The sequence below is a fragment of the Bufo bufo genome, chromosome 6 (genome assembly GCF_905171765.1).
Source record: "Bufo bufo chromosome 6, aBufBuf1.1, whole genome shotgun sequence".
NCBI lineage: Eukaryota > Metazoa > Chordata > Amphibia > Anura > Bufonidae > Bufo > Bufo bufo.
In genome coordinates, this window is record NC_053394.1 from 81,559,075 (window position 1) to 81,585,620 (window position 26,546).

A 26,546-nucleotide genomic window follows, 5' to 3' on the forward strand; every position below is an offset into this window, starting at 1 on the left:
CATGCGTTATGTATTGTAGCCGCCAAGGACTTCACAAGGTCGCGGTTGACTGCCGGGCGGCTCCTCCCGCAGCACAAGCCGCACTGTCACCTGTGGCCGGCCGTGCGGCAGTCAGGGCTACCGGCCTAACGGGAATTTTCCCGGTAGGCCAGTCCGGCCCTGCCTACTGTGTTCTTCCCCCTTCCCTTGTAGATTGTAAACTCTTGCGGGCAGGGTCCTCTCCCCCTCCGTACCAGTCTGTTAATAGTTTCTTGTTTCTTGTATTTTATATTATGTATGTGTAGCCCACTCTTGATGTACAGCGCCGTGGAATTAATGTCGCTTTGAAATAAATAATAATGAATAATGATAATAATAATTGGAGGTCCTGTGGCTGTCACAGTTATTTGGGGTCCTGTGGCCATCAATGTTAACTCCTTAGGGACCAGGACTATATGGGCTTTAAAAGGGTTCTCCCAAGACTTTTATGTTGATGGCCCATCAATATAAGATTGTTGAGGGTCCGATTCCCAGCACCCCCACTAATCAGTTGTTTTGCAGTGAATAGGAACAAGTACACATATGTAGTGTCCCCACTAGATAAGCGTGGGCACTACACAAGGGTCAATTGGTGTGTGCGTTACTCCTCCTCACTAGGGACAGGAATGTTATCTCTAATTGTGCATTTTATGTAATTTATAAGGTATTGTTTGTATGCAATGTCCCCCTGTAATATGCAATATCAGGCCTAGTTCGATGCAGTTAGTCATCCCAGACGTTAGAGGGAGTTAGAGAACCCCTGGTATAAGTATTCAGGCCCGGACAGGGAGGGGTGGTTGAAGGTCAGGAGTCTGCAGAAGCAAGTTAGAAGGCACAAGCCAGAGCCTTCTCCTGACATGCAACTAGACAGCCCAGGCTTCTAGTTGCTACCAGGAGACTAGTAGAGGGATCCTAGTCTACCTGCTGATCAAGAGAGCCATGGTTAGCTCAGAAGATTTACCCCAGGGGAAGAGGTTGCCTCCTGGGAGAAACCCTGTAGTTCCCACCAAGTCAAGCAGAGTCAACATGTCCAGCTAATACAGGTAAGCTGAAGGGCAGAGAGAGTAGAAATGTAAAGCAAGAATAAGTACCTGAGGAGGATTGTTACCAAGGATAAAAGCCTACATTAAGGTATCCGGGCCTTGGGATTAAAGCCAGACAGGAGTTCTAAGGAACAGTGTACACTATCTCCGAGGAGTCTGTACAGCCTGATTCTGCGCGTGTGGATGTTTACCCTCTGTGTATCTTGCAAGGAAACAGTATACCTGCCATAATTTTGAAACCCTGCTTGCGAAGTGTACTTGATATGTGGAACTAAGTTGACATCTAACTGTATAAAGTTGAACTGATTACAGTAAAGCAAAGTTTGGTTCACCATACCATCTGTGTTCCTCGCTTATTAAGACCATCCATCGGTGTGCCACCGTTACAGGCACTGGCGTCACGAACCTTAAAGGGACCTTGCCCCAGGCACGTAAAACACCTGCAACATCCAGGGCACCTCATCCACCACCAGGCCTGGTCCCTAAATACAGAGTGTGCCCCAGAGGACTCCGGTGCCAACCTCTCCTTCACTGTTGTATGCCTGCCCAGGGTTTCCCTACAGAACTGTGAGTAACCCTCGCTTGCCGTTAACCGTGACCTCACAATCGCAATACCCTGCAGGTCTGGCGTACGGCACATAAACCAATCCCAGCCACTACACAGTGGTATAGTTTTGGTGCCTGTTTTCCGGTGCCAGACCTACTGCAAAACAGCTGATAAGCAGGGCTGCCAGAAGTCATAAGGATAAGCCATCAATAGAAAAAATTCCAGACAACCACTTAAAGGAGTCTTCAGAGATTCTAATATTGATGACCTATTCTCAGTATGGTTTATCACTATCAGATAGGCAGAAGTTTGACACCCAGCATTCTCTCCGTGGGCACTGGGCACCACTGCCTCCTTGCAGCTTACCAAGCACAGCGCGCCATCCGTTGGATAGTGACTGTGTGCTTGATATTGCAGCTCAGCCCCATTCACTTGGCCATGTGACAAATGAGGCAAATGAACGTGACGTCACTGCCCATGTGACAAATGAACGTGACATCACTGGCATAGGAAGTCAGTGCAAGAGGCTTATTTGCATATATTAAAACTTCATTTTTCTCAGCATATTGCAGATATTCCCTCTGAGGATGGCATGGACCTGCTGAGAGTTGTTGTTTTTCAACAGCTGGAGGCATCCTGGTTGGGAAAAGCTGATCTACTGTGATAATATGAACAATGGGGGTTCTACAAAAGAGCTATTGTGGGGCAAAGTTCATATTCGTGTTTACACACGTGTTTTAAAATGAATACTTTCCCCTTTTATAAACAAGCAAATAATGACGCAATGCTGTGGGGCTGGTGTGCAACTTTTTCTAGGGCTGGTTTCTATCCGCAGTCCGGCCCTGACAGTAGGTGTTGTCGATGACTGGTGTAGACTTTCTGTAGACTTTAATGGCAATTTCCCTCTTAGCAATAGTAGAAATCTGTATATGTGATAGAGAGGAATTTCAGATAGATAGTGTGTCATCAGATTACAATTACTAATCTATGCAGATTACAGACTAGTTTTATGTCTGTGAGTGACTCCTGACTATTAGCACAGCAGTGTACTGAAGAGCAGAAGGAAGTACTGTATATGGTCCATTATTATTATTATTATGTTTGCGAGAAATACCATTCCTTCTATTATACTTTAATATTATTAATACTATGTTACAGTATACACTGGGCAGTCTATTGTGGCTTCATCCTTTCTACTGACAGAAGACACAGAGGAGCACTGCTGTCCTGTCTGCTTTGCACGCTGTCAGCAGATGTTATTCCTTTCATGTTTTAGCATTTATTTGCTAAGTTCTTTTAACTTGGTCTGTTCTCATCATGGAGCCAGGAATTTCCCATTTGTTCTTGATGAGGCTGTGTTGTCAGTAAGCCTCATTAACATTTTTGCTCCTTGTTGTGGTTTCTCCTGGAACTTATTTTTATAGCTTTTTTTGTCTTTTACTTTATTGCCAAGTTGCCTATAGGACAGCACATGAAAAGTATTTACGGTACTCCTCACCAATTCAAACATCCCCAGTTATTTCATATTTGTCTCTAGAGATGGCCTTGCGGTTCGCCCGGCGGTCGTTTCGCGGCGAACTTTGTGTGTTCGCGATTCGCCGAACATGCGAACATATGGAGATATTCGCACCCGCCATATTCTTTTACATTGTGAAGAACTTTGACCCATGACACATCCATCAGGTGGTACAGGACAGCCAATTGAGACATTTCAGCACATGGACATACCCCCTACCTTATAAATAAACCTGATCTGGCCGCCATTTTACATTCAGTGTTTTGCCGATGTAGGGAGAGGTTGCTGTGTGGAGCAGGGACAGGCTGTTAGGGACACCAAACGCTAGCAAATAGGGCCACAAAAGTTTTTTTAAGGACTAGTATAGGTGTGCAATTGATATGATGATCACAGGTCGGCACTGCTTGCGAAATCGCGGTGCACGTGTCTGTGGGATGGCGTTCCCAATGAAATATTGCAGAGAAGACCGGCACTCGCTGTAGATGTGCTATCGATATGTGTGATACACAGAGGGGTGCGATATACTTATAATATACTTTTATTATGAGTCAAAAACACATAGATCTATATAGTGATCACATGGAAGTCAGGGGCCTAGGGGCTTACTAGGGCCATTTTTATATAGGGTAAGGTTCCGGACGGGGTCGCTCTTATCAGGGCGGGTGGTCTGTGGTTAGGCTATCAGGGCCAGAATAGCACCCCCTATAGGGCAATATCAGGGACAGTTCTTTGTCCACCCTGTCCTTCAATACCACATCATCATCTAGCCCAGGGATAGATGTTTTTTGCTTTCCCTCCGGGATTCATGGATGTGCACTGGAACCCCCCGGATTGTGGTAGGACATATGGTTTCTTATTTGGTGCCGCCGAGCACTTGTTATTGCCGACCACATCTATGCTTTTTGCTTAACTTTAATAATTTAATTTATTTTCATTTTGAGGGATATCTTTTCCATTCACACGTCCGCAAAATGGGTCCGCATCCGTTCCGCAATTTTCAATGGGGCTGGAATGTGCTGTCCGCATCTGCATTTGCATATCCGCACTTACGCATCCATGCTTCCGTTTCCGCCAAAAAATAGAACATGTCCTATTCTTGTCCGCAATTGCAGACAAGATTAGGCATTTTCTTTTATAGTGCCGGCTATGTGTGGTCCGCAAATTGCGGAATGCACATTGCCATTGTCCGTGTTTTGCGGATTCGTAAAACACTTACGGACTTGTGAATGGACCCTCATAGTAACATTATTAAAGGTTACGTTTTATCTTTATGTATATTCTAATGGATTGCCTTCCTTGTACAATGTTATAATATACTTTCTATGTTAGAAAGTATATTATAGTGCATTTGTATTGTGCGGCAGTTGTGTGCGGTTCTGCTGCGATACTGCAGGTATATAGAGGGACAAGCGTTATTGGAACAAATAATTTCTACTGGTGTGATATACCAGTCACCCCCCAAAAAACTGATTGAAGCGGGGTGTTATATACCAATATACTTTCCTTATAGTGCATTTGCGCATGCGCGTACGCAAAAATTATATTGCCGATATTTCGTATTGAAAGAAATTATGAATGGAGATCGCAAATTTGAATAATACATCTGGTATGTCACTGTCCATGTTGTGGGACTATTTGTGCACTTCTAGTAATTATTTCTTGGCTGCAAATATGAGCTGAACATTTTTCAGGTTCGACTGCCATTAAAATGAATGGGACCCGCCACAAACTTGCGGTTCGGGAACATTTGATCGTGTTTGCGCTATCGCGTTTGCGAACCGTCCCGGCAGATGTTTGTCCATCACTATTTGTCTCATTGAATTGTTTCAGATATTCGGACTGTAACACAGACAGGACTGAGTAATCACATAGCTGTTTTATTTTTTAATTACCACTGAATTAATTTAAAGAGGAGATGTCATCTCTCCTTTCATTTCTGATTTAGTAAATTCTTGTTGTTATCATTAAAGGGTTTCTGTCACCAGATTTAACCCTATTAAGCTAGCTGACATTAGCAATGTGCTAATGTCAGCTAAACCTAACTAGCCTATTCCTACTTTTATCTATGCCCCCGTTACGCCAGAAATATAGATTTTATTATATGCTAATTCGCTTCTAGGAGCAGAAAGGGGGGGGCTGTTGTTCTTGCTCCTAGAGGCTTCGTTCTTACATCTTTGTCGCCTCCCTCCAAGTCCTTATTGACGGGACCAGGCAGCGCTTTCATCCGTCTGCCAGCCCTGTGCTCTGGTGAAATATCGCGCCGTTCAGCATTCGACGCAGGCGCAGTGAGGGAAAGACGCTTGCAGGCTACCAACTTCCTTACTGAACGGCGCGAGATTTCACCAGAGCACAGGGCTGGCAGACGTATGAGAGCGCTGCCTGGCCCCGTCAATCAGGACTTGGAGGGAGGCGACAAAGGTGGGAGAACACAGCCTCTAGGAGCAGGAACAACACCCCCCACCCTGCTCCTAGAGGCTAATTAGCATAATATAAAAGTTTGATTTCTGGCGTAACAGGGGCATAGATAAAAGTAGGAATAGGCTAGTTAGGTTTAGCTGACATTAGCACATCGCTAATGTCAGCTAGCTTAATAGGGTTAAATCTGACAGAATCCCTTTAAATAGCAATTCTAGAACGTATTTTGTTAGAACTTTGTGCTGTCCCTCTGTTATTCCTCCTGGCAATGTATGAATAAATACATAACTAGGCATTACAATTCCCCTTGTCAACATTGAGTGTCCCTTCACTGTCATAGTGGGTGACGGCACAACCTATCAACAAGCAGAATGGTAATGTCCAGTTGTAAGTTTACTCGTACATTTCCTGGAGGAGTAATATAGTAAAGTAGTAAGGACACAATGCAGAGCCCCGAGAAAACATGCCCTAGATTTGTTATTTATCTAAGTATTTACAGATATGTAAGCAGAACATTGAGGTCCATCTTTAAAGAAACACTTTAAGCAAAACTAATAGTGTGTGAGATATATTACAGGTTCTGAGGGGCAGTATACACTGCGTGCAGAATTATTAGGCAAATGAGTATTTTGACCACATTATCCTCTTTATGCATGTTGTCTTACTCCAAGCTGTATAGGCTCGAAAGCCTACTACCAATTAAGCATATTAGGTGATGTGCATCTCTGTAATGAGAAGGGGTGTGGTCTAATGACATCAACACCCTATATTAGGTGTGCATAATTATTAGGGAACTTCCTTTCCTTTGGCAAAATGGGTCAAAAGAAGGACTTGACAGGCTCAGAAAAGTCAAAAATAGTGAGATATCTTGCAGAGGGATGCAGCACTCTTAAAATTGCAAAGCTTCTGAAGCGTGATCATCGAACAATCAAGCGTTTCATTCAAAATAGTCAACAGGGTCGCAAGAAGCGTGTGGAAAAACCAAGGTGCAAAATAACTGCCCATGAACTGAGAAAAGTCAAGCGTGCAGCTGCCAAGATGCCACTTGCCACCAGTTTGGCCATATTTCAGAGCTGCAACATCACTGGAGTGCCCAAAAGCACAAGGTGTGCAATACTCAGAGACATGGCCAAGGTAAGAAAGGCTGAAAGACGACCACCACTGAACAAGACACACAAGCTGAAACGTCAAGACTGGGCCAAGAAATATCTCAAGACTGATTTTTCTAAGGTTTTATGGACTGATGAAATGAGAGTGAGTCTTGATGGGCCAGATGGATGGGCCCGTGGCTGGATTGGTAAAGGGCAGAGAGCTCCAGTCCGACTCAGACGCCAGCAAGGTGGAGGTGGAGTACTGGTTTGGGCTGGTATCATCAAAGATGAGCTTGTGGGACCTTTTCGGGTTGAGGATGGAGTCAAGCTCAACTCCCAGTCCTACTGCCAGTTTCTGGAAGACACCTTCTTCAAGCAGTGGTACAGGAAGAAGTCTGCATCCTTCAAGAAAAACATGATTTTCATGCAGGACAATGCTCCATCACACGCGTCCAAGTACTCCACAGCGTGGCTGGCAAGAAAGGGTATAAAAGAAGAAAATCTAATGACATGGCCTCCTTGTTCACCTGATCTGAACCCCATTGAGAACCTGTGGTCCATCATCAAATGTGAGATTTACAAGGAGGGAAAACAGTACACCTCTCTGAACAGTGTCTGGGAGGCTGTGGTTGCTGCTGCACGCAATGTTGATGGTGAACAGATCAAAACACTGACAGAATGCATGGATGGCAGGCTTTTGAGTGTCCTTGCAAAGAAAGGTGGCTATATTGGTCACTGATTTGTTTTTGTTTTGTTTTTGAATGTCAGAAATGTATATTTGTGAATGTTGAGATGTTATATTGGTTTCACTGGTAAAAATAAATAATTGAAATGGGTATATATTTGTTTTTTGTTAAGTTGCCTAATAATTATGCACAGTAATAGTCACCTGCACACACAGATATCCCCCTAAAATAGCTAAAACTAAAAACAAACTAAAAACTACTTCCAAAGATATTCAGCTTTGATATTAATGAGTTTTTTGGGTTAATTGAGAACATGGTTGTTGTTCAATAATAAAATGAATCCTCAAAAATACAACTTGCCTAATAATTCTGCACTCCCTGTATGACCAAGGGATTCTCTTTTTTGGTAGTATTTGAGTCCCTGTGCCATGCATTGGTATCACCGCCAGCTCTCTGAGAAGGTCTAGCAGACGTTCTTCTATACCTCTTGCATGATGTTCTTTGTTTTGGTTTCACTTTGTAATCTCCTTTCCTTCTCCCAGCTGTTACCTATTTACACTAATTGCCTCCCTTTATATTCCCTCCCATACTGCCTCACTTTGTGGTTTATACTACTTCCTGGATTGAAGTGTTCACTGCTGGAGACTTCTGTTACTGCTTGTTCAGATAAGTCCTTTCTTGTATTGTGTTTCCTTGCTGGCTTGATTCTAGGTGACCCTGACTCCCTCCGTATTAAGTGCAGGGAGCCGGTGGTCGTGTCCCCTCACTATTATAGGGTTTTCAGGTGTCACACAGTCAAGGTACGAGGGCATGCAATCGTCTACCTCTGAGACCCTTGTATATGCTTAGCAGTCAGGGTGAGCTCTTAGGGTTTTATAGGGGTCACCTTTATGCTCCTTAGTTTGGGATCAAGCCAGTCGGATGTTTATCCATAACTTCCAGCTATCTGTAACATCATCCGTGACATTATAAACCGCCAAAGAGAGGCTTGCAAACTCCATTTTCGCCTACTTCCCCATTCCTCTGATGATGAGGAGCAGAGGGTGGGGATCATCATCTCGCTGCTCAGGGATAACCCTCAGTCTTGGGCCTTTTCGCTGCCGGTGGGGGCACGGCCCTTCCGATGGGTGGATGAATTTTTTGTAGCCCTGGGGCAGATATATGATGACCCGGATCGTATTGCGCTGGCTGAATCTAAACTGTGTCTTTTATGCCAGGGTAAACAGTCCGCAGAGATATATTGTTCTGAATTTCGGAGATGGGCAGCTGATACTGGTTGGAACGATGCTGCACTCCGAAGTTAATTTTGCCATGGTCTTTCGGAGGGATTGAAAGATGCATTTGCTTTTCATGAGAGACCAGCCTCGTTGGAGTCTGCCATGTCTCTAGCTGTTCGTATTGACAGGCATCTTAGAGAGAGAGGAGAGACCACTCCTTCCTGTCATATTCAGTCCAAGAACAGTGGGGCGGTCTCATTCAGTGCGCAGGGGCCTCAGTCTCTCTCAATCCCCTCTGAGCAGGAGGCCATGCAGCTGGGTTTGCTTGCCTCTGATAGTAGAGGATTCAGCTCTCAGAGGAGGGTTTGTTTCTGTTGTGGGGGTATAAATCATTTGGCTAATGTTTGCCCCTCTAGGAGATTCAGGGAGTTTTCTGAGGGTAATAAAGAAACAAAAAGAAAAAAAACCTCTAAAAACTTTCCATTTGCTACTATTGGCAAGGTTGATGCGGAAGTTGAAGGTTTGCCGTTTACTTGTAGTTCCCGTTTTGTCCTACCTGCCAGGGTGGCGCTAGATAGCAAGAACATTGTTTGTGAGATTTGTGTAGATAGTGGAGCAGCTGTCAATCTCATTGATAATCAATTTGCTATAACACATGGTTTCCAGGTATGCACTTTGGAAAAGGATATACCTGTTTTTTGCTATCGATTCCGCTCCACTTTCTCAAAAATCGTTAAAGGGCATAGTTCACAATATCCATTTGACTGTGGGTGATGCTCATGTTGAGGATATGTCAAGTTTCGTCTTAAGCGGATTACCTACTCCTCTAGTGTTGGGGCTACCCTGGCTTACTAAACATAACCCCACCATTGATTGGCAAGCAAGGCAAATAAATGGTTGGAGTGACTTTTGCAGAGAGAATTGCCTCACGGCGTCTCTTTCAGAGGTTTCTACCAAGACTGTGCCATCTTTTCTCTCTGAATTTTCGGATGTGTTTTCCGAGAGTGGTGTCCAGGAGCTGCCCCCTCACCGGGAGTACGATTGCCCTATTAATCTCATCCCAGGCGCCAAGCTGCCAAAATCACGTTTATACAATCTCTCCGAACCTGAAAGAGTCGCTATGCATACTTATATCTCTGAGAGCCTGAGAAAGGGACACATCTGACCCTCGAAGTCACCTGTTGCCGCTGTTTTTTTGTTTTTAAGAAAAAAGATGGTTCTTTAAGACCTTGTCTGGATTTCAGGGAGCTGAACTGTATCACAATTCGTGACCCATATCCGCTTCCTCTGATCCCGGACCTGTTTAACCAGATTGTTGGGGCTAAAGTTTTTTCTAAGTTGGATTTAAGGGGGGCATACCACCTGGTCAGGGAAGGGGAGACGAATGGAAGACGGCCTTCAATACCCCTGAGGGTCATTTCGAGAATTTGGTTATGCCCTTTGGTTTGATGAATACTCCTGCCGTCTTCCAACGTTTTGTGAACAGCATTTTTTATCATTTAATGGGGAAATTTGTACTGGTGTATCTAGATGACATTTAGATTTTTTTCTCCTGATTTCAAAACTCATAGGGACCACCTACGTCAGGTCTTGCTCATTCTGCGGGAGAATAAATTGTACGCTAAACGGGAAAAATGTGTGTTTGCGGTTCCGGAAATTCAATTTCTTGGTTTTCTTCTCTCCGCTTCTGGTTTTTGCATGGACCCTGAAAAGGTGCTTGATTGGGAGCTTCCTGAGAATCAGAAGGCGCTGATGCGGTTTTTGGGTTTTGCCAATTATTACAGAAAGTTCATTTTGAATTATTCCTCTGTTGTTAAGCCACTCACTGATATGACTAAAAAGGGGGTAGTTTTTCCTCGTGGTCGGTAGATGCGCTTAACCACCTCAGCACCTATAGCTTAAACACCCTTAATGACCAGGCCACTTTTTACACTTCTGACCTACACTACTTTGACCGTTTATTGCTCGGTCATGCAACTTACCACCCAAATGAATTTTACCTCCTTTTCTTCTCACTAATAGAGCTTTCATTAGGTGGTATTTCATTGCTGCTGACATTTTTACTTTTTTTGTTATTAATCGAAATTTAATGATTTTTTTGCAAAAGAATTAAATTTTTCACTTTCAGTTGTAAAATTTTGCAAAAAAAACGACATCCATATATAAATTTTTCTCTAAATTTATTCTTCTACATATCTTTTAAATAAAAAAAATAATGTTTGGGTAAAAAAAAAAATGGTTTGGGTAAAAGTTATAGCGTTTACAAACTATGGTACAAAAATGTTAATTTCCGCTTTTTGAAGCAGCTCTGACTTTCTGAGCACCTGTCATGTTTCCTGAGGTTCTACAATGGCCAGACAGTACAAACACCCCACAAATGACCCCATTTCGGAAAGTAGACACCCTAAGGTATTCGCTGATGGGCAGTGAGTTCATAGAACTTTTTATTTTTTGTCACAAGTTAGCGGAAAATGATGATTTTTTTTCTTACAAAGTCTCATATTCCACTAACTTGTGACAAAAAATAAAAACTTCTATGAACTCACTATGCCCATCAGCGAATACCTTGGGGTGTCTTCTTTCCAAAATGGGGTCACTTGTGGGGTAGTTATACTGCCCTGGCATTTTAGGGGCCCAAATGCGTGAGAAGTAGTTTGAAATCAAAATCTGTAAAAAATGGCCGGTGAAATCCGAAAGGTGCTCTTTGGAATGTGGGCCCCTTTGCCCACCTAGGCTGCAAAAAAGTGTCACACATGTGGTATCTTCGTACTCAGGAGAAGTTGGGCAATGTGTTTTGGGGTGTCATTTTACATATACCCATGCTGGGTGAGATAAATATCTTGGCAAAAGACAACTTTTCCCATTTTTTTATACAAAGTTGGCATTTGACCAAGATATTTATCTCACCCAGCATGGGTATATGTAAAATGACACCCCAAAACACATTGCCCAACTTCTCCTGAGTACGGAGATACCAGATGTGTGACACTTTTTTGCAGCCTAGGTGGGCAAAGGGGCCCACATTCCAAAGAGCACCTTTCGGATTTCACCGGCCATTTTTTACAGATTTTGATTTCAAACTACTTACCACACATTTGGGCCCCTAGAATGCCAGGGCAGTATAACTACCCCACAAGTGACCCCATTTTGGAAAGAAGACACCCAAAGGTATTCCGTGAGGGGCATGGCGAGTTCCTAGAATTTTTTATTTTTTGTCACAAGTTAGCGGAAAATGATTATTTTTTTTTTGTTTTTTTTTTCTTACAAAGTCTTATATTCCACTAACTTGTGACAAAAAATAAAAACTTCCATGAACTCACTATGCCCATCAGCGAATACCTTGGGGTGTCTTCTTTCCAAAATGGGGTCACTTGTGGGGTAGTTATACTGCCCTGGGATTCTAGGGGCCCTAATGTGTGGTAAGTAGTTTGAAATCAAAATCTGTAAAAAATGGCAGGTGAAATCCGAAAGGTGCTCTTTGGAATGTGGGCCCCTTTGCCCACCTAGGCTGCAAAAAAGTGTCACACATCTGGTATCCCCGTACTCAGGAGAAGTTGGGCAATGTGTTTTGGGGTGTCATTTTACATATACCCATGCTGGGTGAGATAAATATCTCGGTCAAATGCGAACTTTGTATAAAAAAATGGGAAAAGTTGTCTTTTGCCAAGATATTTCTCTAACCCAGCATGGGTATATGTAAAAAGACACCCCAAAACACATTGCCCAACTTCTCCCGAGTACGGGGATACCAGATGTGTGACACTTTTTTGCAGCCTAGGTGGGCAAAGGGGCCCACATTCCAAAGAGCACCTTTCGGATTTCACCGGCCATTTTTTTACAGATTTTGATTTCAAACCACTTCTTACGCATTCGGCCCCTAAAATGCCAGGGCAGTATAACTACCCCACAAGTGACCCCATTTTGGAAAGAAGACACCCCAAGGTATTTCGTGATGGGCATAGTGAGTTCATGGAAGTTTTTATTTTTTGTCACAAGTTAGTGGAATATGAGACTTTGTAAGGAAAAAAATAAAATAAAAAAAATAAAAAAAAATCATCATTTTCCGCTAACTTGTGACAAAAAATATAAAATTCTAGGAACTCGCCATGCCCCTCACGGAATACCTTGGGGTGTCTTCTTTCCAAAATGGGGTCACTTGTGGGGTAGTTATACTGCCCTGGCATTCTAGGGGCCCTAATGTGTGGTAAGTAGGTAAATGACCTGTGAAATCCGAAAGGTGCTCTTTGGAATGTGGGCCCCTTTGCCCACCTAGGCTGCAAAAAAGTGTCACACATGTGGTATCGCCGTATTCAGGAGAAGTTGGGCAATGTGTTTTGGGGTGTCTTTTTACATATACTCATGCTGGGTGAGAGAAATATCTCGGCAAAAGACAACTTTTCCCATTTTTTATACAAAGTTGGCATTTGACCAAGATATTTATCTCACCCAGCATGGGTATATGTAAAATGACACCCCAAAACACATTGCCCAACTTCTCCTGAGTACGGCGATACCAGATGTGTGACACTTTTTTGCAGCCTAGATGCGCAAAGGGGCCCACATTCCTTTTATGAGGGCATTTTTAGACATTTGAATCCCAGATTTCTTCTCACGCTTTAGGGCCCCTAGAATGGCAGGGCAGTATAAATACCCCACATGTTACCCCATTTTGGAAAGAAGACACCCCAAGGTATTCAATGAGGGGCATGGCGACTTCATATAAAAAAATTTTTTTTGCCACAAGTTAGCGGAAATTTATCTATTTTTTTTTTCTCACAAAGTCTCCCTTTCCGCTAACTTGGGACAAAAATTTAAATCTTTCATGGACTCAATATGCCCCTCACGGAATACCTTGGGGTGTCTTCTTTCCGAAATGGGGTCACATGTGGGGTATTTATACTGCCCTGGCATTCTAGGGGCCCTAAAGCGTGAGAAGAAGTCTGGAATATAAATGTCTAAAAATTTTTACGCATTTGGATTCCGTGAGGGGTATGGTGAGTTCATGTGAGATTTTATTTTTTGACACAAGTTAGTGGAATATGAGACTTTGTAAGAAAAAAAAAATATAATTTCCGCTAACTTGGGCCAAAAAAATGTCTGAATGGAGCCTTACAGGGGGGGGTGATCAATGACAGGGGGTTGATCAGGGAGTCTATATGGGGTGATCACCCCCCTGTCATTGATCACCCCCCTATAAGGCTCCATTCAGATGTCCGTATGTGTTTTGCGGATCCGATCCATGTATCAGTGGATCCGTAAAAATCATACGGACATCTGAATGCAGCCTTACAGGGGGGTGATCAATGACAGGGGGGGTGATCAATGACAGGGGGGTGATCAATGACAGGGGGGTGATCAGGGAGTCTATATGGGGTGATAACCCCCCTGTAAGGCTCCATTCAGACGCCTGTATGTGTTTTGCGGATCCGATCCATGTATCAGTGGATCCGTAAAAAACATACGGACATCTGAATGCAGCCTTACAGGGGGGTGATCAATGACAGGGGGGTGATCAATGACAGGGGGGTGATCAGGGAGTCTATATGGGGTGATCACCTCCGTCATTGATCACTCCCCTGTAAGGCTCCATTCAGATGTCCGTACGTGTTTTGCGGATCCGATCCATGTATCAGTGGATCCGTAAAAATCATATGAACATCTGAATGCAGCCTTACAGGGGGGTGATCAATGACAGGGGGGTGATCAATGACAGGGGGGTGATCAATGACAGGGGGGTAATCAGGCAGTCTATATGGGGTGATCAGGGGTGATCAAGGGTGATCAAGGGTGAATAAGGGGTTAATAAGTGACAGGGGGGGGGGTGTAGTGTAGTGGTGCTTGGTGCAACATATTACTGAGCTACCTGTGTCCTCTGGTGGTCGATCCAAACAAGGGGACCACCAGAGGACCAGGTAGCAGGTATATTAGACGCTGTTATCAAAACAGCATCTAATATACCTGTTAGGGGTTAAAAAAATCACATCTCCAGCCTGCCAACGAACGATCGCCGCTGGCAGGCTGGAGATCCACTCTCTTGCCTTCCGTTCCTGTGAGCGCGCGCGCCTGTGTGCGCGCGTTCACTGGAAATCTCGGCTCACGCGAGATGACGCGTATATGCGTCGCTGAGCGCAGGGCTGCCACCTCCGGAACGCGAATCTGCGTTAGGCGGTCCGGATGTGGTTAAAGGGCTTCTGTCACCCCACTAAACTGATTTTTTTTTTGTGTACTTATAATCCCTATCATGCGATATTGCTATACCTTATGTTATTAATAATTTTTGTTCAGTAGATTTTGCAAAAAACTTACTTTTATAATATGCTAATTACCTTTCTACCATCAAGTAGGGCGTCTACTTGCTGGTAGCAGCCGCAGAAAACCGCCCCCTCCTCTTGTTGATTGACAGGGCCAGCCGCGATCTCCTCCTCCGGCCAGCCCTGTCAGCATTTCAAAAATCGCGCAACTGTGTTGATTCGGCGCAGGCGCTCTGATATAAGGAGGCTCGGCTCCTCAGCACTACCCTCAGTGCGCCTGCGCCGATGACGTCACCGAAAGAGAAGACATCATCGGCGCAGGCGCACTGAGGGAGTGCTGAGGAGGCGAGCCTCCTTATCTCAGAGCGCCTGCGCCAAATCAACACAGGCACGCGATTTTTGAAATGCTGACAGGTCTGGCCGGAGGAGGAGATCGCGGCTGGCCCTGTCAATCAACAAGAGGAGGGGGCGGTTTTCTGCGGCTGCTACTGTAACATCCTGGAGTATGTCACTAAAACTCTGTCACCCAGCTTCATGATGTTAAAGTGTTAATGTATTTCCATCTGATGTAATCTCAATGTGCATTGCCATGTCTATGTCTGTATTTTATATATTTGCTGTAATTCCAAATGTACACCAGCAGGTGGCAGCAATATGTAGACAGTATAAAGCAAGTTAGTATACCTAGACTGGAATAAACCATTCCAGGCTAGCTTCCCCCTATCTGAGGAGGAGTGGAATGTTCCCACACCCTACTTCAGAGGGAGGATAGAAAGTTCTAGCAGTGTACCAGCCACCCCCTGTTGGGGTAGGCTGTGTGAATAGGAGCTCCCAGAAACAGGGATCCCAACCAAGGATTCAGGCCTATCCTGAGGCCCAAAGCAACCTTCCCAGCCTGAGTTCCTTACCTCAGCTGGATGACAAAGAAAGCAGCCATCTTCAGAACTACTAGATCTCCAGGAAGAAACCACCATTCCCTGCGAGCAGTCCTGTAAGTACAGATTTCAAATACAAGGAGAAGATAAGTACCTCCATAGCTAGTCAGGCTCAAACAAAGCAGAACATAGATAGAGCAGAAGACAGATACCTGCCAGATTCTTAAAGGCGTATGTTCAGATGCAGAATATAGATATAATTCCTGCCACATATTGCCAACACCTGCTGGGACCCTAGACTAATGCTGTATAACTGTATGGATCTAAAGCTGCATAAGATAACCTCAAGTAAAGACAAGTTGGACCCTATTCTCTGTGTGGAATTCCATCATTCCTCCATTACTCCTATTTACAACACTCAATTTCGTTGCATGTGGGCCAGGATACAGGAGTCCAGCCGTACCAAGGTAGGAGACACCGTTGACACAATACAGAGACAATATCCCCCTCTGGCATTCCTAACCTAATATGTGTACTCATACCATCTTAAAGGGCCCTTTTACAGTACCTGCGCAAGCTGCAACTGGCGTCACGAACTTATTTACACCCAAATCTGACCCACTGCATAGCAGCCCCAATGACCCAGTGTCCTTCTCATTGCACTACCAGCAAGTAGACGCCCTACTTGCTGGTAGAAAGGTAATTAGCATATTATAAAAGTACGTTTTTTGCAAAATCTACTGAACGAAAATTATTAATAACATAAGGTATAGCAATATCGCATGATAGGGATTATAAGTACACACACAAAAAAAAAAATCTGTTTAGTGGGGTGACAGAAGCCCTTTAAGGCCTTTTCTAGTATAAAAGAGAGTTTTGCTTCCGCTCCCATTTTGGTACAACCTGATGTCTCTCTACCTTTTATTGTTGAGGTGGACGCTTCTGAGGTGGGTGTGGGTGCGGTCTTATCTCAGGGTCCCTCTCCTGCCAAATGGCGACCGTGTGCCTTTTTCTCAAGGAAACTCTCCTCCGCAGAGAGAAATTACGATGTGGCAAATAGGGAGTTGGTGGCCATCAAATTAGCTTTTGAGGAATGGTGCCATTGACTAGAGGGAGCCAGACACCCTATTACCGTGTTTACCGACCATAATAATCTGGCCTACTTGGAATCAGCCAAGCGTCTGAACCCGAGACAGGCCAGGTCTTTATTCTTTTCTAGGTTTAATTTTGTTGTCACGTTCCGCCTTGGGGTTAAAAATGTGAAGGCTGATGCCCTGTCACGTTGTTTTTCGGGAGGGGGGAACTTTGAAGACCCGGGTCCCATTTTGGCTGAAGGGGTGGTCGTCTCTGCTCTTTATCCTGATTTGGAGGCAGAGGTTCAGGCAGCCCAGGCAGAGGCTCCTGATCTTTGTCCTCCTGGGAGGTTGTTTGTGCCTCTCGCTTTACGACACAAGGTTTTTAAGGAGCACCACGATACTGTCCTTGCTGGGCACCCCGGGAGTAGAGCCACAGTGGATCTCATTGCTCGGAGATTCTGGTGGCCGGCTCTTCGTAAGACGGTTGAGGGTTCTGTGGCAGCCTGCGAGACCTGCGCTCGTGCCAAGGTCCCTCATTCACGGCCATCGGGTTCTCTCCTCCCGTTACCCATTCCTTCCCGTCCTTGGATGCATCTGTCCATGGACTTCATTACGGACCTGCCTCATTCCTCGGGGAAGACCGTTTTAGCAAAATGGCGCATTTCATTCCCTTTCCTGGGTTACCCAATGCTAAGACGCTGGTGCAAGCATTTGTTGATGACATTGTCAAATTGCATGGCATTCCTTCAGACATCATTTCTGATAGGGGCACGCAATTTGTTTCCAGATTCTGGAAGGCCTTCTGTTCTCGCTTGGGGGTTCGGTTGTCGTTCTCTTCTGCTTTTCACCCGCAGTCGAATGGTCAGACCGAACGCGTCAATCAGAATCTGGAGACATATCTGCGCTGTTTTGTGGCAGAGAATCGGGAGGATTGGTGTTCTTTTTTGTCCCTTGCTGAGTTTGCTTTAAATAACCGTCGCCAGGAGTCCTCTGATAAGTCACAATTTTTTGGTGCATATGGGTTTCATCCGCAGTTTGGGAAATTCTCTGGAGAGGGGTCTTCTGGTTTACCTGATGAGGAGAGATTTTCCTCGTCCTCAAAAGATTCAGGGTAATCTGAAGAGGATGAGTGAGAGATATAAGCGTGTGGCGGATAAGAGACGTGTGCCTGGTCCGGACCTGAATGTGGGTGATCTGGTGTGGTTGTCTACAAAGAATATCAAACTGAAGGTTCCCTCCTGGAAGTTGGGTCCTAAGTTTATTGGGCCTAACAAGATCTTGTCCTTCATCAATCCCGTTGCCTTCTGTCTTGATCTTCCTCAGACTTGGAAGATCCATAATGTTTTTCACAGGTCCCTATTAAAACCTTATGTCCAACCCACTGTACCCTCCTCTTTGCCTCCTCCTCCGATTGTTTGCTGATGGTAATCTTGAATTTCAGGTCTCTAGGATTGTGGATTCTCGCATTATCTGCGGTTTCTCTTCAGTACTCGTTCATTGGAGGGTTATGGTCCTGAGAGAGAGGATGTGGGCCCCAGTGGCGGACATTAAGGCCACTCGTCTCATCAGGGCTTTCCATAGGTCCCATCCTGAGAAGGTGGGCTCTGAGTGTCCGGAGTCCACCTGTAGATGGAGGGGTACTGTCACCGCCAGCTCTCTGGCAGACGTTCTTCTATACCTCTTGCATGATGTTCTTTGTTTTGGTTTCACTTTGTAATCTCCTTTCCTTCTCCCAGCTGTTACCTATTTACACTAATTGCCTCCCTTTATATTCCCTCCCATACTGCCTCACTTTGCGGTTTATACTACTTCCTGGATTGAAGTGTTCACTGCTGGAGACTTCTGTTACTGCTTGTTCAGATAAGTCCTTTCATGTATTGTGTTTCCTTGCAGGCTTGATTCTAGGTAACCCTGACTCCCTGGTGTCATGAAGAAGGGCTGGAAATGTCTCTGATAGCCCGAAACATGTAGACAAGACAAGACTGCTAAATTTTGTATTTCATGGATGAGTTTTTAACCGCAAGCTGAATAAACGCATATTCCTTTAAAGTGGAGCTGGATTCTTCTCAACTTCTTTCTGCATAGTAATAGTGTGTTCTATCATTTTTAGTATGCAGGTAACTAAATTAAATGCTCTAACTGTATAATCTGTTATATCTTTTCAGATGGTGAATAAAATTGTACATAATAAGACTTCTGTCCTGGAATATTACGCATGTCGTCCGAAAACACTCTGTATCCGGGCGTGATCTTATGTGGACAAAGAAGCTCAGCCAGTGTTTACACCTGCTTAAGGTGGGAAGCTTGGGCTGAAGAAGTGGCCACAGTTGTCAACCATGACAAAAAAGACGATTTTGCACACAGCCCCACCTGATGGCGGCTGGGGGTGGATGATTGTGATTGGCTGCTTTCTTGTTACAATCTGCACACGAGCTGTTACAAGGTAGGTAGTTTTATTGTATTTACGGTATTTTATATACTACTACTGTCTGTATATAGAGAAATGTAATTTAAAGACAAGATGATTAAGTCCAAAATCACCTAATTCTAGTATTTCTAAGTCACAATGAATACGGGCATATTTTCCTATCATTGGGCAGCCAGCTGATTCTTTCTTACTGGATATTTATTAAGTCTGTAATGCATTGAGGTGAACTTAAAGGGCATTTCACCCGAAAATTAAAACTCTCTGAAAATGAAAATTGTTGAGTTATTACATTGTTAACATTTCCAAGTTGCCTAGTAACAACGAATAAGGTCCATGTAGGAGTCATTACCCAGCCTCTACATACTCATGAAGGGCAAATCGGCATGGTTACAGTGGTACATGACCCACACCTATGTTGCTTCTAAACTAGGTAGAGTTGCTGTTCGGAACAGCGTTTGAGAGGTAATTTAATGGGACCAGGCTGGTTCTGATGCCCAGAAGGTTTACCTGTGATGGGAACATGAGAGTCGTTCTGTTGTTATGGCAGCCTGGGGTCTTCTGAAGGTTCACAGCCTTGCTACTATTAAGCCCTGCCAGTCGCAGGGCTTAATAGTAACATCACTATCCTACCATATACTCCAATAGTATATTTTTGCAGTCTATGGTATAAGCAATTTAATGGTCGCGTATTGAAATTTCATGGGGGGAGGCTAAAAATAAATATAAAAAAATACCAAAAAGATTTATAAATTCAAACTTCTGCCTTTCTCCACTTTGCACATCATAAAATCATTGGTAAGATTTTTTTTACATTTTTAAAAAAATATTTTTAACCGCTTTACGTCCACCCATAGGATATAAAGGTCCTATGGGTGGACGTCTATTTCTGAAAGCACGTTTTAGAACGTCCTTTCAGAAATAGCAGCTGCACGCTAATCGTGCAGCTGCTGATCGGGTTGCCCGCTGTCAGTGACAGCAGGGCAACCCTAAGACAAGGCAGGGACAGTGCCCAGGTGTCCCTGCCTTCTAGATCGCTGCAGACACAGCGCTCACCGAGCGCTGTGTCTGCAGAGAAGGAAGCGCTGTGCGCTTCCTGTTCCGGCCCGGCGGTCATGTGACCGCCGTGACCGGAGTGTGCAGGAGCTGTGTGAGGTCTCAGAGACCTCGATCAGCCCTGCTGTGAGGCTGTACAGCGCTGGATTGCTGCTGTACAGCCTCTCTAGGGGTGTATTTGTCCTGTAACTGGGGCTACTATGTCAGCCCCAGTTACAGGAGAAATCAACTGTGAAAAAAAAAAAAAAAGTGAAGCAAATGTCCCCCAGAAGTATACATATTAGGTATTGCCGCGTCCGTAAAAACCAGCTCTATAAAAATATCACATGACCTAACCCCTCGGGTGAACACCGTAAAAAAAAAAAAAAAAACTGTGTCAAAACAAGCAATTTTTGTCACCTTGCATCACAAAAGGTGCAACACCAAGTGATCAAAAACACGGATGTCCCACAAAATAGTACCAATAATACCGTCACCTCATCCCGCAAAAAATGAGCCCCTACATAAGAAAATCTCTCAAAAAATAAAAAAACTATAGCTCTCAGAACATGGACACATTAAAACATAATTTCTTTGTTTCAAAAATGCTATTATTGTGTAAAACTTTAATAAATGAGAAAAAGTATACATATTAGGTATCGCCACGTCCGTAACGATCTGCTCTATAAAAATGTCACATGACTGAACCCCTCAGGTGAACGCTGTAAAAATAAATAAATAGAAACTGTGCTAAAACAACCAATTTTTTGGTCACCTTGCCCCAAAAAGTGTTATAATGAATGATCAAAAAATCATATGTACCCAAAAATAGTACTAATAAAACTGGCACCTTATCCCCTAGTTTCCAAAATGGGGTCACTTCTTGGGAGTTTCTACTGTAAGGGTGCATCAGGGGGCTTCAAATGGGACATGGCATCTAAAAACCATGTGGAGTTCATTTGCTTCTGCGCCCTGCCGTGTGCCCATACAGCAGTTTATGACCACATGTGGGGTGTTTCTGTAAACCGCAGAATCTGGGTAATAAATATTGAGTTTTGTTTGGCTGTTAACCATCGATGTGTTAAAGAAGAAAATTGATTAAAATGGAAAATCTGCCAAAAAAGTGAAATTTAAAAATTTGATCTCCATTTTCCTTTAATTCTTGTGGAACGCCTAAAGGGTTAACAAAGTTTGTAAAATCGGTTTTGAATACCTTGAGTGGTGTAGTTTCTACAATTGGGTCATTTATGGGGGTATCCACTATGTATGCCCCACAAAGTGACTTCAGACCTGAACTGGTCCTTATAAAGTGGGTTTTGGCAATTTTCTTATAAATTTGAAGAATTGCTTCTAAACTTTTAAGCCTTCTAACGTCCTAAAAAAATAAAATGACATTTCCAAAATGATGCCAACATAAAGTAGACATATGGGGAATGTTAAATAATAAATATTTTATGAGGTATTACTTTCTGTTTTAAAAGCAGAGAAATAGAAATTTAGAAAATTGCGAATTTTTCAAATTTTTGGGTAAATTTGGGATTTTTTCATAAATAAAGGTGAAATATTTTGACTCAAATTTATGATTATCATGAAGTACAATGTGTCACGAGAAAACAATCTCTGAATGACTTGGATAAATAAAGGCGTTCCAAAGTTATTACCACATAAAGTGAGATATATCAGTTTTGCAAAATTTGGCCTGGTCAGGAAGGGGGCAAATGGCCCAGATGGCAAGTGGTTAATAGTAATAAAAGCTATATTAATTTGCCATTGCTATAAATGTACTGACCCGCAGAATAAAGGTAATGTGCATATGAATACGAAAGCCATACAACAATGGCGTCACCGCATTTTTTAATTCTACCCCATTAATATTTTTTCCAGCTTCCGACTACATCATACAGAACATTAGATGGCGCCATTAGAAAGTACAACTTGAAATGCCAATTATGGTTTTTGGAAGATAAAAAAAAAAAAATGCAAGAAATGGAAAATAACTGCAATGGAAAAGGGTTAAAGTGGTTTTCCCAGTTATAGATATTGATAACCTATCCTTTGGTTCAGATAATTAATATCAGATTGGTTGAGGTCTGACACCTGGTATCACCACCAATCAACTATTTGCAGCAGCCACCGGCATCGGAACTGACACAGGGAACAGAGCCAGAAGCACAGCTCCATTCTCTGTGTACTGCAGCTCAGCTCCCATTCACATGAATACAATGCAAGAAGTTGGAACTCCGCTGATCTGATATTGAAGACCAATTCTATGGACGGGTCATCAATATAGATAGATAGATAACCAGAAAAACCCCTTTAAAACATACTAATTTTGCGTGGTGGAAGAGAATGACCTAGCGGTATCTTATGGGTATTACACTGGGCACTTGAGCTTGGTCAGTGGTCTTTTTACTCTCCCTAATCTCACAGAGATAGATGAAAGCTTGTAGGATCATGTATTACTAAGAGAGGGACACCAAAGGGATTTTTTGCTGTGGGTAAAGAAAAGCCTAGCTTCATCCTTGGGAAGTTTCAGTTTTGGGCATACTGGTTGTCTCCCAGTTTCCCCATAACAAAACAACATACATGTCCATAATTCTCCTTGAACTGTTACTTATAAAGACAGTATCCTGCCTTGATTCTGTAAATATCACGGTAATGCAACAGATAAGTAGTTCTGCATGTTCTAGTTTTATCTTAAAATATGAGATCTAGCAGAAGTCTGGAGCTACAACAGCTCACAAGAGAGACTGTATGCAGATACTACACCTAGGGGGTCATTTATTAAGACCAGCGTTTTAGACGCCAGTCTTAATAACCCCTATACCTGGCAGTGGATCAATCGAAATTATGCAGAAGCGCAGGAATCTACATAACTTCCTCTAACTAGCTGTCTTACATTTAGACCATTTTCTATGCCTAAAACATGCTGGCCTGTCCCCTTCCCCGCCCATGCCACCCCCACTTTTTTAGACCTGGCGTGAGCGGAGAAAAGTCGCAGGTTGCAGCACAACTAAGAGTTCCGCTGCAATATGCTCCAGAAATACGCCTAATATAGGTATATTTCTGGATAATAAATGACCCCCATAATGAAGCAGGCGCACAGCCCAGGCTTCCTTCTTGACTGCTGACACGCTATAAAGTGAAAGGATTCCAGTGGTCGGGTTAGATAGAAGGCGATTGTGATAACTGGCCTGGTTCCATGCTTTCTGTGTAACAGTAGCATTATATACTGTATTTCCCAGCAGAGAGGTAATCAGATTTCATTAGAGAATGACCACCCATTGATGAGAATTATGTGAGGTACATAAACCGTGGAGTCCCATTGACATTAAAGGGGTTATCCGAGGCTGGAAATGCCCCCCCCCCCATATGCCCACGCCCCTCACACTGATTCTACTTACCTGGCTCCCTGCGCGGCGCACCAAGTCCTTGCACAACCGCCGCTGCTTCTCCCCATGCGCGGATGAAGATATCCAGTGTGTGTATGGGGCAGGAAGGGGGGGGAGCAGCCAATGGCAGGTGGTGACAGGGACCAGCCTCCCTAGTGTCACCCGCAATGCTAGGGAGGCTTGTTCCAGTCACTGCCTGCCATTGGCTGCTCCCCCCAACATCGGATGCGCACAGGGAGAAGCAGCTGCAGCCGTGCAGGGACCAGGAGCGGCGCGGGGAGCAAGATAAGTATATTGTGTGTGAGGGGCCCGGGCATATGGGGTGGGGGGCATTTCCAGCCTCGGATAACCCCTATAATGGAGTGTAGCAGCAGTTCATAAATTTGGTGCAGGCACAAATCAAAGCCGGACTTAAAACTGACACAAAAACAACCATAAATGATAAATGACCCCCATAGTCCTTAAAGGGATTGTCTCACTTCAGCAAATGGCATTGATCATGTAGAGAAAGTTTGCTGGCTTGATTCATTTTTCTGTTGCATTATGGTATGACCACATGGCACGGTCGTGATCCGTTCGGGTGACAGCCAGCTGCGGTCGAGAACCGTAGCTGCCTTTAATTTAACTAATGAACAAGGCACTGTATAGCCGATCCTCATTGCTAATGGCAGCCTGGTATTGAGTGGGCAGCGCGACCATTAACAATGAGGGCCGGCTATACAGAGCTGTCTTAATCAATTAAATAAAAGGCCATGTGGTCGTACTCTCATACACTGCTCGTTTCCAGGGGTTAGACACTGCTTTCACATTATAGGAAAAAACGGCAACCTCTCTGGTCGCTAAAACCATGGGAGAGTGCCCAGGCACGCATGCGCAGCAGCTCCCATCTATCTCATATCTTCACTGCAGTGGTGGTCGTAACCCCTGGATATAAGCAATGTATAATGTGATGGAAAAATGAATCCAGCCAGCAAAGGAGGCAATATGGACAATCACAATACATTAGTAAGTGCCTTATATTAACTCTGTCTACATGATAAATGCTATTTGCAGAACTGAGACAACCCCTTTAGTATTTGCTTTATCACTGCCCTTGCAAACACCATCACATCATACAAAGTTCTTGATATTTGTGACATCTGGTAATAACAGGATATCTTCTATGAATTGCACAGGGGATAAGAAGCATGTGGACTACTGCTGAATTCACTGTCTATAGGACTAGCGGTGTACAGTGGTAGGGCATGTCGGTGCTTGACCACCGCTTCATTCATATATGGGGCTCAGGACCCCCGTTCTTGTGCTCAGTGAGGGTACCAGGCAATGTTGGACTGGGGTTCATTATTCTAGGGGCCCAACCGCTATATAAAATGTAATAGGTTATGATTAAAAGAAATGGACCCTGACGGCAAGTGATTGGCTCCAAAGGCAGCTCTAAATGGCTTTTTTTCTCCTGGACCTTTGGGGCCCACTATGGTAGGAGAGCCTGGGCTCATCGGAGGATCCTCTGGTACTCTGGAGGGCCAGTCCGACAACGGTCCTAGGCATCAGATCCCTACTGATCTAGCAGTTGTCCAAGGCATCCAGATAACTTCTTATGACCGGTGTGCCCCTTTAGCCCTAGAAAGCTGCATAGCATGTATTACTGCTGGAGACATTGACATAAATAACCCTTTCTTCGCTTTGTGTAGATGCATCTCCATATTCTTTGTTGAGTTTCAAGTCTATTTTGGGCAAGATTATTCAAGGACAGCTTGGATACATTCCATTGTGGACTGTGCTACAATGCTATGTGGTAAGTAACGTGAGGCTCTCTTTACATCATGAGATACATTTCCCAAAGTTACATTGTGAGTGGGAAAACCTGAAAAACGTGAAGACGTTATATAGAAAACTCTATAAAAAACGTTCGGATTTCTGCTTACCTTCTGCTTACCAGATTTTGTGAAATGACTTGGAAATGTGAAGCAGAATGCTGCTTTTCTTTACGATACCATTACACTTTTAGTGAAGCTGCCAAGCGGTCACAGCCCTTTCCTCAAGGGCATTGTGCACCCCGAGCAGGGCACATACTTTACCTAAAGATCCAATGGCTGTGCCATGGAGACATTTACTGTACCTGCCAAGTATTCACACTTCCTCTCCATAGCTTAGAAAGGGGTGGGCTGGTGGTGTATGTGCCCAGGTTGCTGAGGTGGGCATCAAGTCCCATTTTTTCTTTTTTGTTATGGCAGTCTTATGGCACCTTTTGCGTCTACTAATGCATGTGAATCAAAATTAAAGGGGTTATCCAGCTCACTAAAATCAATGGTCCATCCCTATCCTTAGATAGGGGCTAGATAATTCGGGGTTGACTCTCTGCACCCCCGTCCATCAGATGTTGTAAGGGGCTGTGGCACTTGTTTGAGCACTGCAGCATCTTCAATGTTTATATCGGGTAGCAGGCTAGTTTGTACTCAGAAAGTTTTACATAGAATGGTGACTTTTTCTCATTCAAATGAATGGAACAAGCCAAGGCTGCAATATTCAGAACAGCCGCTATGAAAAGCATAACCAGCTTGTAACCCGATGTAAAGAGTGAAGGAGCACCATGGTATTGAGAATCCGACCCTCACAGTCTAATATTGATAGCCTAAAAATATGCCATGAAACCATTGGAGAACAGTACAAATCATATCATTCAAATGCCTCTCTGCCCATGAGAGAAAAGAAATGGTCCAGCTCCATAGAAACTATAGGGAATTAGGCTCATTTTTTTTTTTACAAACGTTTAAATGATTCTGCTTCCTCTTGCAGCTCCTCTGGGAAGCTATGTGAGCAATCATGTCTCGTGTCAAATGGGAATCATGCTTGGTGGTCTTCTGGCTTCTACAGGACTTGTCCTAAGTTCTTTTGCAACAAGCCTGGAGTATCTCTACCTCACCCTAGGAGTCCTCACAGGTAAACTACTTTTTCACAG

General features: G+C 43.9%; 1 protein-coding gene across 1 annotated transcript in view; it reads left to right on the forward strand.

Moving 5' to 3' along the window:
- SLC16A12 (solute carrier family 16 member 12) overlaps positions 1–26,546 on the forward strand; it is a 113,705-nt gene that overhangs the window by 54,189 nt on the left and 32,970 nt on the right. Inside the window, 3 exon segments of the mRNA XM_040436524.1 lie at positions 18,901–19,178; positions 25,279–25,382; positions 26,384–26,527. Of these exon segments, the coding sequence (XP_040292458.1) occupies positions 19,072–19,178; positions 25,279–25,382; positions 26,384–26,527 (355 nt within the window). The 5' untranslated portion in view covers positions 18,901–19,071.